At 28.3% G+C, this 19,302-nt stretch overlaps 1 protein-coding gene across 2 annotated transcripts in view; it reads right to left on the bottom strand.

Moving 5' to 3' along the window:
- Positions 1–1,799: 1,799 nt before the first annotated feature.
- Positions 1,800–19,302, bottom strand: part of LOC119609294 (carboxypeptidase D) — a 40,700-nt gene continuing 23,197 nt past the window's right edge. For both annotated transcript variants that reach the window (XM_037964020.1, XM_037964019.1), the window contains exons 3-11: positions 18,561–19,040; positions 18,273–18,373; positions 9,757–9,871; positions 6,778–7,827; positions 6,444–6,714; positions 5,321–5,544; positions 5,109–5,261; positions 3,982–5,048; positions 1,800–2,521 (exon numbers count right to left, since the gene is read on the bottom strand). In XM_037964020.1, coding sequence (XP_037819948.1) covers positions 2,337–2,521; positions 3,982–5,048; positions 5,109–5,261; positions 5,321–5,544; positions 6,444–6,714; positions 6,778–7,827; positions 9,757–9,871; positions 18,273–18,373; positions 18,561–19,040 — 3,646 coding nt within the window. In that variant the 3' untranslated portion in view covers positions 1,800–2,336. The remainder of the gene's footprint in view (positions 2,522–3,981; positions 5,049–5,108; positions 5,262–5,320; positions 5,545–6,443; positions 6,715–6,777; positions 7,828–9,756; positions 9,872–18,272; positions 18,374–18,560; positions 19,041–19,302) is intronic.

The raw sequence follows: 19,302 nt of genomic DNA on the forward strand, positions 1-19,302 counted from the left end.
ATTTTCAATTGTTTTTAAGGTTAGAAAAGTAAAATTTGTTAAAAACTTAGATTTTCTTTTAAAGTGTAAATAATTTGGAATGTTGGAACGAAAATTAAGTTTTAAAGACACTTTTCTAAATAAAAACAATCTTCAAAAGAGAATTTTCTATAAGAAAACAGTCGAAACGAAGACAATTTTCTATAAAGAAACTATACCCAAGAGAACTTTTGACAATAAAACTGTTTAAGTAAACACTTTTCTATAATAAAACTGAGATTAGGGAGATATTTTTCATTAAGAAAACTATCTAACAAAGACTATTTTTATAAGAAACCTATTTCCTGAAGACACTTTTCTATAAGAAAACTCTTTAATTAAATCGATTTAGAATTGTCTAACGCAGATAGTATTCTATAAGAAAACTGTCTAGTGAAGAAGCTACTTTAATAGAAAACAATTTTTTTATAAGGAAACTGTCTAAAGAAGACAAATTTCTATAAGAAAACTGTCCACGGAGATATTTTTCGAAAAGATTGTCTAACGAAGACACTTTTCTATAAGAAAATTGTCCAATCAAGACATTTTTTTATACGAAAACGGTCTAAAGAAGACACTATTCTATAAAAAACTTTCTAGTGAAAAGAATGCTGTTTTCTTAAGTTTCTCTATAAGAAAATTGTCTACTGAAGACATGATTTTATACGACAACTATTTTCTATAATAATGAAAACTATTTTCTATAATAAAACTGTCTAAAGAAGACACTATTCTATAGAAAACTGTCTAAAGAAGATTGTTTTTTGTAAGAAAACTGTCTAAAAATACAGTATTCTACAAGAAAACTGTCTAAAGAAGACTGTTTTGTATAAGAAAACTGTATAAAGAAGATTGTGTTCTATTAAAAAACTGTCTAAAGAAGACTGTTTTCTACAAGAAAATTGTCAAAAAAAGACTGTTTTCTACAAGAAAACTATCTAAAGAAGACTGTTTTCTATAAGAAAATTGTCTAAAAATACACTTTTCTACAAGAAAACTGTCTAAAGAAGACTGTTTTTTTATAAGAAAACTGTATAAAGAAGACTGTGTTCTATTAAAAAAGTGTCTAAAGAAGACTGTTTTCTATAAGAAACTGTCTAACGAATACTGTTTTCTGCAAGAAAACTGTATAAAAAAGACTGTTTTCTACAAGAAAACTATCTAAAGAAGACTGTTTTATATAAGAAAACTGTATAAAGAAGACTATTTTCTATAAGAAAACTGTCTAAAGAATACTTTTTTGTAAGTTCTTCTATAAGAAAACTGTCTAACGGAATCACTTTTCTCTAAGAAAACTGTCTATTAAAGACACTTTTTAAAGAAGACTGTTTTCTATAAGAAAACTGTCTAAAGAAGACTGATTTCTATAAGGAAACTGTCTAAAGAAGACTGATTTCTATAAGGAAACTATCTAAAGACTTTTTTCTATAAGAAAACATGATTCCGAGGACATTTTTCTATAAGAAAAGTATCTTTTCACGATATTTTTCGATAAAAAAACTGTCTAAAAAAGCGGAATTTGTATTATCTTCAGAAGACAGCATTCCATAAGAAAACTGTCTATATAAAACTGTATTCTATAAGAAAACATATTTAAGAACACAATATTCTTTAAGAAAACGGTGTAATTAAGAAAGTTTCTTACAAAATTTTAAGGTTTTTTTTAAGGTTAGAAAATTTTATATGAAAAAGTTTCGTGATTTATTTAATTTATAGATTTTAATGTTAAGGAATATTTGCCAAACTGTATTTTTTATAATATTTAAGGTTTAAATGTTAACTTGTTTTTTTTTTTTTGTTTTTTTTTTTGGGCTTTTAAGCATTTAGAGGGTTTATCAATGAGATTCTTTAGATTTTAAAGGTTTAAGGTCTTATTGGTGTTGTTTTTCATTATAAATTAAGTATATAGCTTAAATAACTATAAAAATAAAAAAAAAATAATATGTTTGCAAAAACTTTTAATTATTACACTCTTTTTACGTTTGGCTTAACTTAGGTTTATAAATATCATACTAATATTGCAATATAAATAGTTTATGTTAAAAATAAATTTCTTTTAAAAAGGAATAATGAAAAGAAAATGTAAAAATGTTCAAATGTTTTTTTTTTCTCTATAAGTGATATACAGTTAAAGAAATTTATTCGTCTTGGCCGAATTTTGCATAAAACTCAATACTATTTCTTTATAATTTCAGGAAAATTTAGGGTTTATGTTAGCTATTCTTTAAAATTTAAAAAATATATCGTTTTTTTTTTTTAATAGTATTGAGTTATTTATAATTTGAGCAGATCACAGTTTTTTGTTGTGTTTAATGTTATTAATGTCTTTTATCTAACATTATGATTTCTTCACCGCTATCGTCATTGTATTCATTTTCTTCTTCATCATCATCCATATCGTGTCTTTGTATGCCATCTTCACCGTCTTCATCGTCTGAATTTATTATATGTTTGAGATCATCTTCATCATCTTCATCGAAATAGGGTTTAATGGTCATGCCCTCTGTTTGCATAAAAAAATAAATACATCGAAAGGAAAACAACGTAGGGTCAGTAAAAAGGTAATAAAACTGTCGAAAGAAAAAGTTTTTCTATAAGAAAACTGACTAAGGAAGACCTTATTCTATATCAAAACTTTCTAATGAAGTCTCTATTCTAGAAAGAAAAACTCTCTAAGGAAGACATTTTTCTATAAGTTTTTCTGTAATAAAAAAGTCTATCAAATGCAGTTTCAATCATGAAAATTTTCTTCTATACAAAAAGTCTAATAAAGGCACTATTCTATAAGGAAACTGTTTAGCGAATACCCTTTTCTATAAGGAAACTGTCTGACAAAGACACTTTTCTATAAGAAACCTGTCTAACGAAGATACTTTTCTATAAGGAAACTTACTAATGAAGAAACTTTTCTATGAGGAAACTGTCTAACAAAGACAGTTTTCTATAACAAAATTGTCTAACGAAGACATTTTTCTATAAGAAAACTGTCTAACGAAGATACTTTTCTATACGAAAACTCTCTAACGAAGACACTTTTCTATAAGAAAACTGTCTAACGAAGACACTTTTCAATAAGAAAACTGTCTAACGAAGACACTTTTCTATAAGAAGACTGTCTAACGAAGACACTTTTCTATAAGAAAACTGTCTAACGAAGACAGTTTTCTATAAGAAAACTGTCTAACGAAGATACTTTTCTATAAGAAAACTGTCTAAAGAAAGCATTTTCTTATAAGAAAACTTTCTAACGAAGGCACTTTCCTAAAAGAAAAGAAGACACTTTTCTATAACTTGTCTAACGAAGAAACTTTTCTATAAAAAACTGACTAACGAAGAATCTTTTCTATAAGTTTTTCTATAAGAAAAGTGTCTAACGAATACACTTTACTATGACAAAACTGTAAGGGAAAAACTTTTCTATAAGAAAGCTGTTTAACAAACTGTCTAAGGAAAATACTTTTCTATAAGAAATTTGAATAACGAAGAGACATTTTGTAAGAAAACTGTCTACTAAAGGCCCCTACTTATAAGAAAACTGTCTAGCAAAGACACTTTTTGTAAGATAATGGTCTAGCGAAGACACTTTTTTATAAGAAAACTCTCTAGTAAAGCCACTTTTTGCAAGATAATTGACTAGTAAAGACACTTTCCTATAAGAAAACTCTATAGTAAAGCCACTTTTTGTAAGATAATTGACTAGTAAAGACACTTTCCTATAAGAAAACTCTATAGTAAAGCCACTTTTTGTAGTAAAGACACTATTTTATAAGCAAACCACTTTTCTAAGAAAATTATCTAGCAAAGACACTTTTTGTCTAATGACGAAACTTTACCATATGAAAACTGTCCCTCAAAAACAGTTTTCTCTAAGAAAACTATATTAAATAAAAGTTTTAAAGATAAAACTTAAGAATAAACTTAAAATTCTTTAAAAAATAAAAAAGCAAAAGTGTTCAAACTTACTTTTAATAGGAGATCTAAACAATTCCGTTTCACCATCATCACCATCATCCTCAAACAGCTCTTTACCTTTCTGAGGTAGCAAAGAGAAATTATAATAAGGTTTATCAGCACGATGACGTCTGGCCATAATAAATTGAGCACATAAAATACACATTACTACTCCGGTAATAATGGCTAAACTGGCCAAAACTATAAAAACAAAACGAGGCATGCCCATAACATGCTCATTGCGATTTAAACGGAAGACAACATTTTTAACTTCACGCGACTGCACACCAACATTAACCAAACGTGTAGTTTCCAAAAAGCGGGGAGCTTCTACTTTTAAGGTTATTTCACCGGTGGGAGCATTTTTCAAAACATAAAAACCCATGCTATCGGTGAAATTGCGTATGTATTGTTTTATTATGGGTTTAACTATGGAAACTTTGGCATGTTGTATGGGATGATTAGACCAATCCAGAACAAAGCCGGTAATAGTGGCGGTATTTTCAGGTAATAAACTGCCTATATGACCCAAAGCCTTAACCTCACTGCGTCCGGTAACCAAAGTAAAAGGAGCCAATTTAATAATACCCAAATCGGAAATTTTACCCTCTTTAACTTGTAGCTTAACAACATGAGACTCATAGTTAGGAGCACTAACTTCCAAAGCATATAAACCTTCGGGTAAAATCAATTGGAAACGAGCCTCATTACGTGTTACATTATATACCGGATTGTGGTCTATAATACGTATAAAAGCTTCTCTTATGGGTTGCTTTTGTTGATTATGTACAAAACCTTTAGCTCCTGTATCCACTAAATGTAGAAAATTTTTCAATTTCTCTATATTTTTACGCCATATGGAGGCAATATCATTTTGGGTGGGCATACTGCAGCAGGATAGACCCAATGTAAACATGGGTATATTGTACATTTTATAAAAAAGATTAGTTAAACGTTCTGTTATATCATGTCGTAAGGTGCGTGTGGAAGTAGAGCTGCACTGCAAGGGAGAAAAGTTAAATTCTGTTCTTTCGATATTATGAGCAAATTTCTCAAAGATTTGTTCTCCCTTGGGGTAGCTGTAATTGTAAATCAAATATTATTTCTAATTAAAAACAGTTTTCTTCCCAAAAACTCACCTTAATTCCGATGATCCCGCTGTAAAAGTTAACATTAAATCAAATCTTTGATTATCCAAAAATTGTATTAATAAATCTCTTCTTTTTTCTGCTTCTGGACTTAAAATACGTTCACCCAATTCATTGCCTATGACGGGATCGCAAATGGAATTGCTGTAAAGTTTTTGTTATTAAATCAAGTAGTTTTGTTATTGTTTTGTTATTGAACTTACTTATTATTGTACATTTTGAATACTGTGTCGAAATTTTCGGTTACCGGTAAGAAGTATAAGATGCTACTTTGCAATAATTTTAATACTAAAGGTTCTCTCAATTTGTAGCCTTCTATAATGTGGCGCGCTAAATTAAGCGAGATTTCTCTTCCTAAAGGTGAAGCTGAATCGAAGAAAGAGCTTAAAATTAAGATCTTATATTTACTCTCTTCGGGAGCACCAATCTGTAAGAAAGAAAAGTAAACAGTTAATGAAAATAGTTTTCTATAAGAAAACTGTCTAATGAAGACCTTTTTCTATAAGAAAACTGTCTAGCCAAGACACTTTTTACAACCTAACAAAATCACTTTTCTATAATAAAACTGTTTAGCAAAGACACTTTTCTATAAGAAAACTGTATAACAAAGACACTATTTGTATGAGAACTGTCTAGCAAAGACGTTTTTCTATAAGAAAACTGTCTAACGAAGACATTTTTCTGTATGAAAGCTGTTTAGCAAAGACACTTTCCTATAAGAAAACTGTATAGCCAAGACACTTTTCACAAACTAACAATGTTACTTTTCTAAAAGCAAATTTTACTCCAAAGGCACTTTTCTGTATAAAAACTGTCTAGCAAAGACACTTCACAATAAGAAAACTGCCTAGCCAAGACACTATTCTCTAAGAAAACTGTCTAGCAAAGACACATTACTATAAGGAAACTGTTCTCCGAAGACACTTTTCTTTAAGAAAACTTCATAAAAATCTGTTTATCAAAAATGCTTTTCCATAATAGAAATATCTAACGAAGACGTTGTTTTATAAGAAAATAGTCTGGTAAAGACATTTTACAATATGAAAACTGTCTTCCGAAGACATTATTATATAAGAAAATCAAGTATAAATCAGTTTATCAAAGACACTTTTCTATTATAAACTAAAATTCCTAAAAAATAAAGTGTTTGGAAAACACTTTTTTCAATAAGAAAATTGTATAGCAAAGACATACTTTTCTAAGGAAACTGTCTAGGGAAGACACTATTCTCTAAGAAAACTAAAATTTTCTTTAAAAAAACTCTTAAACGGAGACATCTTTCTAAGAAAACTATTATTTTTAAAAAATTTTAAAAGTTTCACTTACATCTGATGTCAATTTGATGGAATTATAATAAAAACCAAATTCCGATTCAGCATAACCAAAGGTGGCTATCTGGCCATTACGAGCCTCAAATTCCGCTAAAGTAGATCTTAATTCCGAGTTGGTATGATAGCGTGTATGAACCACATTCTCTATAATACGATAATCATTAGCCGAGGCCCAATGTTGAGGATCATCACGCATTAAAGTAATATCCAAACGCATAGAACGTTTGACCGCATCTACCTCTACCTCTTCACGTTGGGGGGTATAACTGAAATCGAAAATTTAGAATTGTTAAAAGGAAAAAATATAAAACAAAAGCTCTTTTACTTACCCATCCGCTAAAATAGTAACATTATGTCTGCCGGGTAAAGCTAATTTCCAATAATCACCATAAGTAGCCGAATAGGTGGGATGTTTGGCACCATCTAAAGTTATGGCAGCCCCTGTTACAGGGGTACCTATAGAACTGCGCACAAAACCATGAATAGCATTGTGTACCTGCTCTATAAATAGCAGTAAAGGTTCTCGATTATCCTGCCAATATTTGGGTAATTCATGAGCCATTGGGAATTTATCACAACCCAGTTCTAAAGTTAATTCCATTACCCCTGCCTTTACATAATTCCAATCTTGCATGCCACCCGTAACACTATACCATTGCGCACCATTAGTAATGCCATTGGGGAATATTTCATTTTTAAATAAGGGACAAGGATCACCCAAATGCATGGTAGGATGAGCATTGGCATATACTTTAGCTAAATGTTGAAAGAGTTCATTATCTTCGGTGGGATTTAACTTTCTACCCACATTGGCCATTCTTAAACGTGTCATGGGATCATTAAAATCATTTTCATTATCATCATAAGGATAATTGGCCACCAAAGAACCACCATGCAAATTAGCCGATAAAACAAACGGCAACGATAAAGTCCAATTCATTAAGGCCAAAACTTCCGGCTCGGTTACCTTATTAAATTTATCCGTACCATATTGATCGGGGAAATTACGATTTAAATCCACATTATTAGCATTGGCCCGACCCAAACCACTAGTCTTATCACCTTCCTTAGATATTTCATAACCATCGGGATTCATTGAATACAAAAAATGCATTCTTGTATTATTCACCATTTTCGTAATACGATCATCAAACATATAACGTTCACAGATATATTTCGTTAGAAGAAGCAGCATTTCTTTACCCACTACCTCATTGCCATGCATATTGGCAACATATTTAAATTCCGGCACACTAGGAACATGTTGACCGGGTGTAACGAATATTTCCATTACCCATAAATCACGATTTTGTACAGATTTTCCTATGGAATACAGTCTTGTTATGGACGGATAAGTATCGGCTATATCGCGTAGGAATCTGATTTAAAGGGAGGTTAGGAAAGTTTGTAATTAGAAAGATTAAATTTTTAACATTTGATTTTTAAAGTTTTTTGCAACAAATGGGTTAAGAACAGAGCAGGATATACGTTTATAACTTTAAGGTCAAAGGTCAATTTCAAAAGCTTATTTTATAAGAAAACTGTTCAGCGTAGACACTAGTATTTAAGAAAACTGTCTAGCGGAGACACTGATCTATAAGAAAACTATCAACCGAAGACATAGTTCTGTAAGGAAATTGTCTAGCAAAGAGACTATTCCATAACAAAACTGTTTAGGGAAGACACTTTTCCATAAGAAAACTCTCTTCTAGAGACACTATTCTATAAAAAAACTGTTTAGCAAAGACACTATTCTGTAAGGAAACTGTCTTCCAAGAGACTATTCTATAATAAAACTGTCTAGCGGAGACACTTTTCCATAAGAAAACACTACTTTAGAGACGCTATTCTATAAGAAAACTATCTGACATAGATGGTAATAATACTGTCTACAAAGACACTATTCTGTAAGAAAACTGTCTAGCAAAGGCACTATTCTGTAAGGAAACTGTCTCTTAAGAGACTATTCTATAATAAAACTGTCTAGCGGAGATACTTTTCCATAAGGAAACGCTGTTCTAGAGACACTATTCTATAAGAAAACTTTCTGACAAAGACTATACTGTCGTGTGTAATATTACGGTCTTTGTCCGTAATAATACTGTCTACAAAAAGACACTATTCTTTAAAAAAAACTGACTAGCAATGACACTATTATGTAAGGAATCTGTGTTCCAAGAGAATATTCTAGAAAGCACTGTTCTAGAGACAATATTCTATAAGAAAACTATCTGACAAAGACTGTAATAGTACTGTTTACTAAAGAAACTATTATGTAAGAAAACTGTCTAGCAAAGACACTATTCTGTAAGGAAACTGTCTCCTAAGAGACTACTCTATAATAAAACTGTCTAGCGGAGACACTTTTCCATAAGAAAACACTGTTCTAGAGATACTATTCTATAAGAAAACTATCTGACAAAGACTGTAATAATACTGTTTACAAAAAAAAACTATTATGTAAGAAAACTGTCTAGCAAAGACACTATTCTGTAAGGAAACTGTGTTCCAAGAGAATATTCTAAATAGAACTATCTAGCGGTGACACTTTTCCATAAGAAAACACTGTTCTAAAGACAATATTCTATAAGAAAACTATCTGACAAAGACTGTAATAATACTGTTTACAAAAGAAACTATTATGTAAGAAAAGTGTCTAGCAAAGACTCTATTCTGTAAGGAAATTGTCTTCCAAGAGACTATTCTATAATGGAACTGTCTAGCTGAGACACTTTTTCATAAGAAAACATTGTTCTAGAGTCACTATTCTATAAGAAAACTATCTGACTAAGACTGTAATAATACTGTCTACAAAAGACACTAGTCTGTAAGAAAACTGTCTAGCAAAGACTCTATTCTGTAAGGAAACTGTCTTCCAAGAGATTATTCTATAATAGAACTGTCTGGCGGAGACACTTTTTCATAAGAAAACACTGTTCTAGAGACACTATTCTATAAAAAAACCATCTGACAAAGACCATAATAATACTGCCTACCAAAGTGGCTATTCTGTAAGAAAACTGTCTAGCAAAGATACTATTATGTAAGAAAACTGTCTTCCAAGAGACTATTATATAACAGAACTGTCTAGCGGAGACACTTTTCCATAAGAAAATTCTCTTCTAAAGACACTATTCTATAAATAAAATATCTAATAAAGACTGTAATAATGCTGTCTACCAAGGACACTATTCTTTAAGAAAACAATCTAGCGATAAGAGAACTGTTTTCTATAGAGTATTTTCTTATAATTCCCATTTAGTTTACAACAAATATTTTATAATAATTATAAAGAAAGATATACAAACTTTTCCATGGACGTAAAATTATGATGTTCAAATTTGGTAGGCGTTAAAAAGCCGCCATTTTTCTCAATATTCTCAGCAGTATCGGCACGTTCAACTTTTAACTTACGGAAATCACCTAAAATGATATATAGTGAAAAGAAGTGATCAAAATGACAAGAAAATAAGTAAAATTTTTGTGATAAAAATGGATGCAAACTTAAAAAATGATTTATAAATAATAATTTAGCCACTCCCCCTTTTATTTCAACTACAAAATGGTGCTTATAATAATAATAAAATGTTAATTAAATGAGAGAAAATTAAAGTACAAATGAAATGAAAATTTTAAAAATTTTATAAAATAATATTCTTTGTTGTTTTGTTTTTAGGTTTTTGCTTAATAAATTTTATTTATTTAGCAATTAATCGTTACACGTTACATACACAGAGATTAGTTGTTTTTAATTATAAACAATAATAATTGCAATATTACATTTATATATATAATTAAATTTTTTGATATTTGTTTGTTTTTATTTTTATTATTTTTTTTATTATTAATTGTTAAGGTTACATTGTTTTTAGGAATTACTAAGAGAGAGAGAGAGGAGTTTTAGTTAAAAAGTCGTATTGTTTTTGTTTTTAAATAACAATTTTTGTAAAAAAAAATGTTTGATAAGTTTTAGATTTGAGTTTTTTTTAAATTTGTTGGGATTTTGTAAAGTTTTTATTAAATTTGAGACGCATTTTTTAAACAAGTTTTTGTGTCAATAAAATGTTAATTTTTTTTTTTGAGAGTTTGTTTGTAAATATGGAGAAGATGTAAGATGTTTAAAGAAAAATGTTTTAAAAGAAAACGACATTTAATAAAAAAACAAAAAATTGTGTAAAATTTTAAAAAGAAAACAAAATGTGGGAAAGAAATATAAATTAAATTAAAAACTAATTGAAAATAAGTTAAAAATTTAATGCAAATCGAAAAATTATTGATGCTTATTGTAAAGCTCAGAGTTGGCATCACTGTTTAATATTTGCTTTTAAGATCGTTAGTCATTTAACAGTGTTGTCTATACTATAAGCGTGTAGTGCTGTCAATTTACAAAATTTTCTTATTTATAAGTGAAAATATACTGATCTATGTGTCTTAATTCGAAACAAAATCTGACAGGTCTTAATCCCATCACTGATATCACCAAGTTGATCTCAATTTCGATCTTTCATAATTAATTTTTTAGCCAGTTCGTCTGTGTGAGTAAAGACACTGAAAGAATTAAATTTATTTTCGTTAAAGTCTATACTAAGACCGATTTTTAACAGATCAAAATGCCGGCTAACTGATCTTAATCCTTGAACAAATTTAGAGCAAGTTTCTCTTCACTCTGTTGCGCTCCTTTAGAACTATCACACTCTCTTTTCATGTTTCTCGATCTTGATCAGAATTGAGTTTTTAATGTGAATACTTAGTTTTCTTGGATTTCGGTTCAGTTTTTAACAGATCAAAATGACGGCTAACTGATCTTAATCTTTGAACAAATTTAGAGCAAGTTTCTCTTCAGTCTGTTGCGCTCATTTAGAACTATCTCACTCTCTTTTCAATGTTTCGGTTCAGTTTTCAGCTTGAATGTTAGCTTATCGATCTTAATCCATACTGGAAGTCTAGCTATACAACGATCGTCAAAACAATGAAACAATTGACATAATTTCATAACGAAACTTTTCCAATTCGAACCAAGAGAGTACTTTTAGATAATTTATCAAAATCGAAGTCAAATCCCCGAGTCTGATAGGACTCAGTCACATCCCTTATATCCCAAAGTTCATCTCAATCTTTATCAGTCACAGTTTCTTTTCCAAGCCATTCGTGTGTGTGAGTAAAGAGACTTCGAATGAATTTGATTTATAATCGTTAAGGTCTGATCTTAAATTCCATCAAAATGCTAGCTAACTGATCTCAAACTTTGAACACTTTTAAAATAAGTTTCTCCTCATTTTGTTGCGCTCATTGAGAAGTATTTCATTAGCAATCGTATCTCTCCATCTAGATGAGAACTATGTTTTTAATGTGAGCAGTTTTTTTGGATTTCGGTTCAAATTTCAGATCGTTATATAAGCTAAGCGATCCTAATTCGTAGGCAAGTCTAGAACATATTACACCCCATTGTCGCGAGTTTATAGCGAACTTTTTCATTAAGCATCTTATGACTTTATACTGATAAATCTTGGATTTCCTAGGATTTAGGTTGAGTTGTTCTAGGACCGATTTGTAGCCTACTTGATCCCATAAACTTTCCATTTTGAATCTAATATCGATCATGAAGTCGAACTTTATATCGATCTTGAAAGTTGTTTACGATAACAAAGGTCATTTAATCATGAATGTCGTGAGCTCCGATTTGATACAAATTGAAACTGGGACCGAATACAAATTGAAATCTGGGACTGATCAATATTGTTAACTTTACAACTTGTTATTAATCTTCTTTAGAGACCTCTTAAGACCTTAACGATTACCATAAGTCCTTGAGGGATTAGTTACTCTGTAACTTTATGAGAAAACGGAAATGATTGATCTCTTTCTCTGGAATAGAACAAAGTAATCCCTCTGATTCCTTTAGAATGTAACTGAAAAAGATTTCGAATTGACTTCGAAACGACAACATTAAAAAAACTCCATATAAAATTGATCCGTCCATTCTCTTTTTAAAACTTTTTGTAAAATATGTACCAGTTAATATTTTTTGTAATTATTACAAAATGTGTTAAGAAAAAACATTTTTTTTATAAATTTTTAAACACTTAGCAACTGCCCCCAGTATGTTGTCAAAGAATGACTATATTTTGCTAACATGCCATCATGTAGTCGAACATGTTGCAATTGTTGTATGTATGCTTTTCAGTTCCCAAAAGTGATTGTACACAAAATGACCAATGCATGTAAATGCAATCAAAAGGAATAAATATTGACTGACATTTTAAAAAGACATTCGCAAACAGTAAAAAATATTAAACAAAATATTTTACTGCTGATGAGTAATGTTTAAATTTTTAATGATAATGGTAAAAAAATGTGATTCAGAGAGTTAAGGAGATCCGAGGTCAGCATCTAAAGACACCAGGTGCCCAGAATAAACAGAAAAAAAACTCGACAAATGTTTGTGCCTCGAGAAAGTTTTTAAAAAACTTTACTTTTTAAGCATTCTTCCTTATTTTTGAAGTATAAAATATTCTCTTTGTGTCGATCACTGATATAATTTTCTGTGCAGCTGTTAAAATTGAGAGAAGAGGAAATACTGGATCGCATGCAAGTAACCTTCGAACATCATTGATGAAATGAAATCAAACTCAGGGAACATAGTTTTTCTAAATCTTGTCAGGGGTAAAAACTTTCAGCTGAACTCTTCCGATCTTACATGAAACAGAAAGTTCTATCTAGTCGATCTTTAATCTCGTTATAAAAACTCAACTTGAATAGGAAAGTAAAATTAAATAGCGAATTCTTAAACCTCTCTTCTGATCTTGCATGAAACATAAAGTTCTCAATTGCACTGCAAATGTGTTTCGAAAATAAAGAGCGAACTCTAAAACAAATAATTTATGGGCACAAAGAGATCGACAGAAGATCATATAGTCTTAGAATAAAGCTAATAGACAACATCTTCCTAGTCAATCTTTAGTCTATAATCAAAACAAGAAATTGCCGATCTCATTTCCAAACATCAATAGGAAATATCATTTTGCGGGAGTCTGGAATAATCCCGTTATACAATTGTATCCTTTTTTACGATCATAATAAGTCTTGAATAATCCCGTTGTACAATTGTATCCTTTTTTACGATCACTATAGAGAAAATAAGTCATAGAGACCGGTCTCTTTTTCAAACATAAATGGAAAATATCATTGAATGGGAGTCTGTAATACTCCACTAGAGTAGTGGTGTGTATCTCATTTAACGATCATTATAGAATTTACTTCACTGAATTAGAAAATAAGTCAGAGAGATCACTAAGTGATCATGCTAGCTCTAATAGAGCCGGTTAAAGGAAAATTTTATGAACAAATTGAAAAGTTCTAGATCATTAGTTTCCTTCTTAACGATCACGACAGATTGATAGACTTGGCGATTGTTTATGGTGCAACGAAATACGATGGTCACTTAAAAAACGATCAAGCTTAACATGGACAGTTTAAAGATCGAAAAGGCAAATAGATGGATATTTTAAGATCGTTTGTTTCTCTTTTAACGATCACTGCTGAACAATATTGATTTCATTGATTGATTGATCTAGCTCAACTTAGACAGTTTAAATATCGAAAAGGCAAAAAGGTGGATACTATAAGATCGTTTGTTTCTCTTTTATGAATAAATTGAAACGTTTAAGATCGTTTGTTGTCCTTTTAACGATCACTGCTGAAATTTCTAAATTTAAAAAACGATCTAGCTCAACTTAGACTATTTAAAGATCGAAAAGTCAAAAAGGTGGAGATTCGTTTGTTTCTCTTTTATATATAAATTGAAACGTTTAAGATCCTTTTAACGATCACTGCTGAACTTTCGTGATTTAAAAAACGATCTAGCTCCACTTAGACAGTTTAGGAGGGAGGTTTCAAGATCGTTTGTTTCTCTTTTATGAATAAATTGAAACGTTTAAGATCGTTTGTTGTCCTTTTAACGATCTCCGCTAAACTTTCTAGATTTAAAAAACGATCTAGTTCAGATTAGATAGTTTAAAGATCGAAAAGGCAAAAAGCTGGATATTCAAGATCATTTGTTTCTCTTTTAATAATTAATTGAAAAATTATAGATCGTTTGTTTCCCTTATAACGATCACTTTTAGAAAGCAGGCTTGGTGATCGATTAAGTTTCAAAGAACGGTGATCTCTTAAAAGAACGATCAAGTTTAAACTTTAAACTTGATCGAAAAAGCAAAAAGGAGGATATTGTAAGATCATTTGTTTTTTTTTTAACGATCAATAGAAAACTTTTTCTAGATTTTAATTAAAGATTTATGAACGTTTAAGGATTAAAGTAATCATAGTGATCATTCTGACTGAATTTGGACATTTTAAAGATCGAGAATTGAAAAATAAAGAGATTTAAAGAATAAATTTAAAAGAATTGTTTAAAATTGTATCTTTTTTCAACTTCCTTGTTAAGTATGCATAGATCAGTATAAAATTTATAAACAAATAACTAGAATTGCAGTTTTTTTTAATACAATTCAAAAAAAAAAGTGATTTTGTTTAAACAAAATGGTGAGTAGAATTTTGAAACAAATAACATAAAATGTATTAAGTATTCAAAACAAACAACCAAAAATAAAAACACAATTAATTAAAATAATTTCAAATAAAAGACAAAACACATTAGAAAATATAAAACCAAACAAATATATAAAGACAAAAACACATTAAATTCAAAACAAAGATTTTAAAAAAGTAACAAATATTTTGGAAATTAAAAAAAAAAAATAAACGTTTTTTTTTGTTTTGTTCCTTATATTCAAATTATTTTAAATATTAAAATGAATATGTGATAGTTTATGTTGTAGTAAATATTTTCAATTATAATATGTGCGTTTTATTATTTGTTTTAATTATTAATAATAATAGTAGATTTTCTTTTGCATTTTACTCTTTATAATCAACGCTATACATAATGCATAAAATTTTATAATTTATATTTTATAATATATTTATAAAAAAAAACATAAAAAATATACAATATTTTACAAAGACATTATAAAAATTTCATTTTTAAATAAAATAAGCCAATATTTATTAATTTAAATATGAATTTTGTTTATAGGAAATAATTTTGCTAAAATAACTAGTTTAAGGAAATGTAAGTGATTTTTTGAAAAGAAAAAAATTATACAAAAAAAAATGCAAAGTGTTTGTGGTAAGAAAATAAAAGCCAAATGTGATCTAATTAATAATATAAAAATAAAAAACATAAGAAAAACAGGTGAAGTGATCATAAACATAACAAGTGAGAGAGTATCAATTACAGGTATAAAATAACAAGCATAAGTGAGAGTGTGGTTTAAAGAGAAAGTGAAAGAGTGTTACAAATACAGAAAATTAAAATAAAAAAATTATTAGAGCAAGCTTAGTGTAACAGGAGAGTGTGATATTCAAATGTTAAGTGCTGCCAATTTATAATTAGTGATAAATAAATTGTTGTTGTTTTTAGAGGTTTAAAGTAGTTTATTTTAAGAGAATAACAAAAATTTATTAATTTGCTCTAAATATATGCTGAATTTTTATTAACAAATGTTAAAATTTTTAACAAATTTTCCTAAAATTTGTTCATTTCTAGCTAAATTTATATAAATTTTAAGCTAAATTCTATAAAATTTATATTATTTAATAAAATTTATTAAACTTGGCTTAAATTTTTAATAAATTTAAAAAGTTTTATTAAATTTATATTTTTTAATAAAATTTATATTATTTTATTATTATTCATAAAATGTTTCTAAATCTAGTGATTTAATTAAAAAGCAATTGAGATTTTGTATGTCTTTTCAAAAAGTGCTGCCATTTATTATATTCAAAACAAGAAACTGAGAAATTATGTTAAAAAGCTTAAAGCTTAATAATACGTATAAGATTAAAAAACTTTATAACAGAAAATTTTAAATTTCCGCTAAAACAATTTCAATACAACTGTTTTTTGGTATTATAATGTCTTAAAATGTGTTATAATGGCATTATAATCTATTATAATGGTATTACACTCCATTATAATGGTATTATAACATATTATAATCCATTATAATGTAATTATAATTTATTTTACTCCATTATAATAGATTATAAAGTATTATAATCCATTATAAAGTATTATAATCCATTATAATGGTGTAATAATGTATTAAAACTGAACATAATGTATTATAATGACATTATAACGTATTATAATGGTATTACTATGTATTAAAACTCATTATAATGACAGTATTGTGCATTAAAACTCATTAAAATGACATTAGAATGTATTTTAACCCATTATAATGTCATTATAATATATTATATTCTATTATAATACATTATATTGCCATATAATACAAGCCTATTATAATGGCAATATAATGTATTAAAGCCCGTTATGTTTTAATTATAACGCATTTCAACCTATTATAATATATTATAATTCATTATAATAGTATTATAATGGCATTATAATGTATTATAATATATTATAATGACATTATAACGTATTTAAAGCCATTATAATGGCATTATTATGTATTAAAACTCATTATAATGATATTATAATGCATTATAGTCCATTAAAATGCCATTATAGTGTATTATAAGCCATTATAATGGCAATATAATGTTTTAAAACCTGTTATAATATATTATAATCTATTATAGTAGTATTATAATGACATTATAATATATTATAATGTATTAAACCCCGTCATAATGGTATAATTATGTATTAAAACTCATTATAATAATATTAAGTGCATTATAGTCCATTAAAATGCCATTATAATGTATTATAAGTCATTATAATGGAATTATAATATATTATATTCTTTTATAATGGCATTATAATGTATTAAACCCCCTTATAATGGCATAATAATGTATTAAAACTTACTATAATGACATTATAATGTATTAAACCCCATTATAATGACATAATAATGTATTATAACCTATTATAATGGTAATATAATGTATAAAAACCCATTATAATGGCCTTATAATGTGTTATAATCCATTACAATGAAATTACAATCCATTATAATTGTATTATATCTTAAGACAATCCATTATAATGGTGTTATATTTTGTATAACTGCTTTTGATGCTGAACAATTTCTGTATAACGGCTTTTCTAAAGAAAATATTCTGTTTAACATTTTTTTCTGTATAACATTTTATTTTTGTATAGAAAACGTTCTGCTTATTAATTTTAATTTTTAAATCCTGTTCATTAACAGTTCAGAGTTTAATATAATTCATAAACTCTCTTCATGCTTCAGTGTATTTTGCTGTACACTAAAGCAAAAGAGAGTCAAGAAACTGGTTCTACAAACTTGTTTTAAATTTACAAAATGAAACTAAAATCTAAACAAAAAAAATATTTAAAATTAAAAAATAAAAACGAGATTTCTTTTATTCAAATTCTCTCTTAAAACGAGTGAAAAAAATCAATATAAAATTTTTGTTATTCTCTTAAGAAAAAAAAAAAATAAGAAAAATCCAAAAAAGTTATACAAGTAAATGTGTATGAAAATGTAGCTGTAAAATGAAATCGAATGTATGTTTGTGTGTGAAAAAAAATATTTTCCTTAAAAAGGAAAATATCTTTAAAAAAACATCAATGTTGTTTTGGTAGCGTTTCTTTTTTTCGGTTCATAAGTGTTTTCGCAACATTGATGTGTGTGTGTTTTTTTGGTTTCGTTTAAAATCTATCAACAACAATTAAAAGAAAATTTATAAAATATAAATAGACTAAAACCACTTTGGATAATTTAATGTCTAAAAAAGTATGGACTATAAAAACTGCTTATACCATCATAGTTGGTCTCAATGGGTGACAAGGTAAAGTCCAAACGCTGAGCCACATTGTTGTCATTTTTAATATGGATTTGTTGTGGTACACTGGCCTGGTAACTGTAATATAAATATTTTCGTTTGTTTTGTTGTTTTGGAAAAGAGAAAAAGACAAGATATAAAAACAAAACAAATATATAGTAAATGTAAAACAAGTTTTAAATAAATTATGCAATTTTACACTAAATATTTATATAAATAACAAATAAAATAAATAAATAAAAAAAAACAAATATGGAAATCCTACCCGAATGCCAATGCTTGTATATTATAGATGCCGGGAGTAAGTAAACGCCAATATTCTCCTCTACGTGTTGTACGTATGGGTTTATCTTCCAAACCGGATACCACAATGGTTGCATCATTTATCGGATAACCGTTGACATCTTTAACAACACCTTTAACACCGATATGAGCCAATTTTAAAAGTTTCAAAAGACTGCGTTTATTACGTTGCCATTCGGCTGGCAATGTATTGGCCGATGGATATTTACAACATGACAGCTCAATGGTTAATTCAAAACAATTACTAAAGGCGTAATTGAAATCTTGCATGCCACCGTTTAGCTCATACCAATGAGCACCATTTGTTATGCCATTCGAAAATGTGTCATTGCAATTGTTGCCCTTGCGCATAATGGGATTGTTGTCGGCGTACGTGTGAGCCATAAGTTTGAAGACGCGATCGTCGGGTGTCAAACTTTCCTCACAGCATTCGTGATGGGCACTAATGGTAAATATAAGTGAGGTATTTTTGTTTTTGGTATTGGTTGAAGGGTTTTTTTTGCAGATTTTAAAATTTTTTTTACTAATCGAAAAACTTGTGGGTGATAAAATGATATACAATTGCAGAAATTATATAAATATCCAAATCTGAATACCATATTTTCTATAGAAAGTTTAAGTTTAAACAAACTAAATTATAATGAATTATAATTGCGTTATAATATATTAAAAACCATTATAATGGAATTATCAAATTATCAAGA

This window comes from Lucilia sericata, unplaced genomic scaffold (genome assembly GCF_015586225.1).
Source record: "Lucilia sericata isolate MDLA Ls3-8-SP2 unplaced genomic scaffold, ASM1558622v1 Contig000959F_arrow, whole genome shotgun sequence".
NCBI classification, from domain to species: Eukaryota; Metazoa; Arthropoda; class Insecta; order Diptera; family Calliphoridae; genus Lucilia; species Lucilia sericata.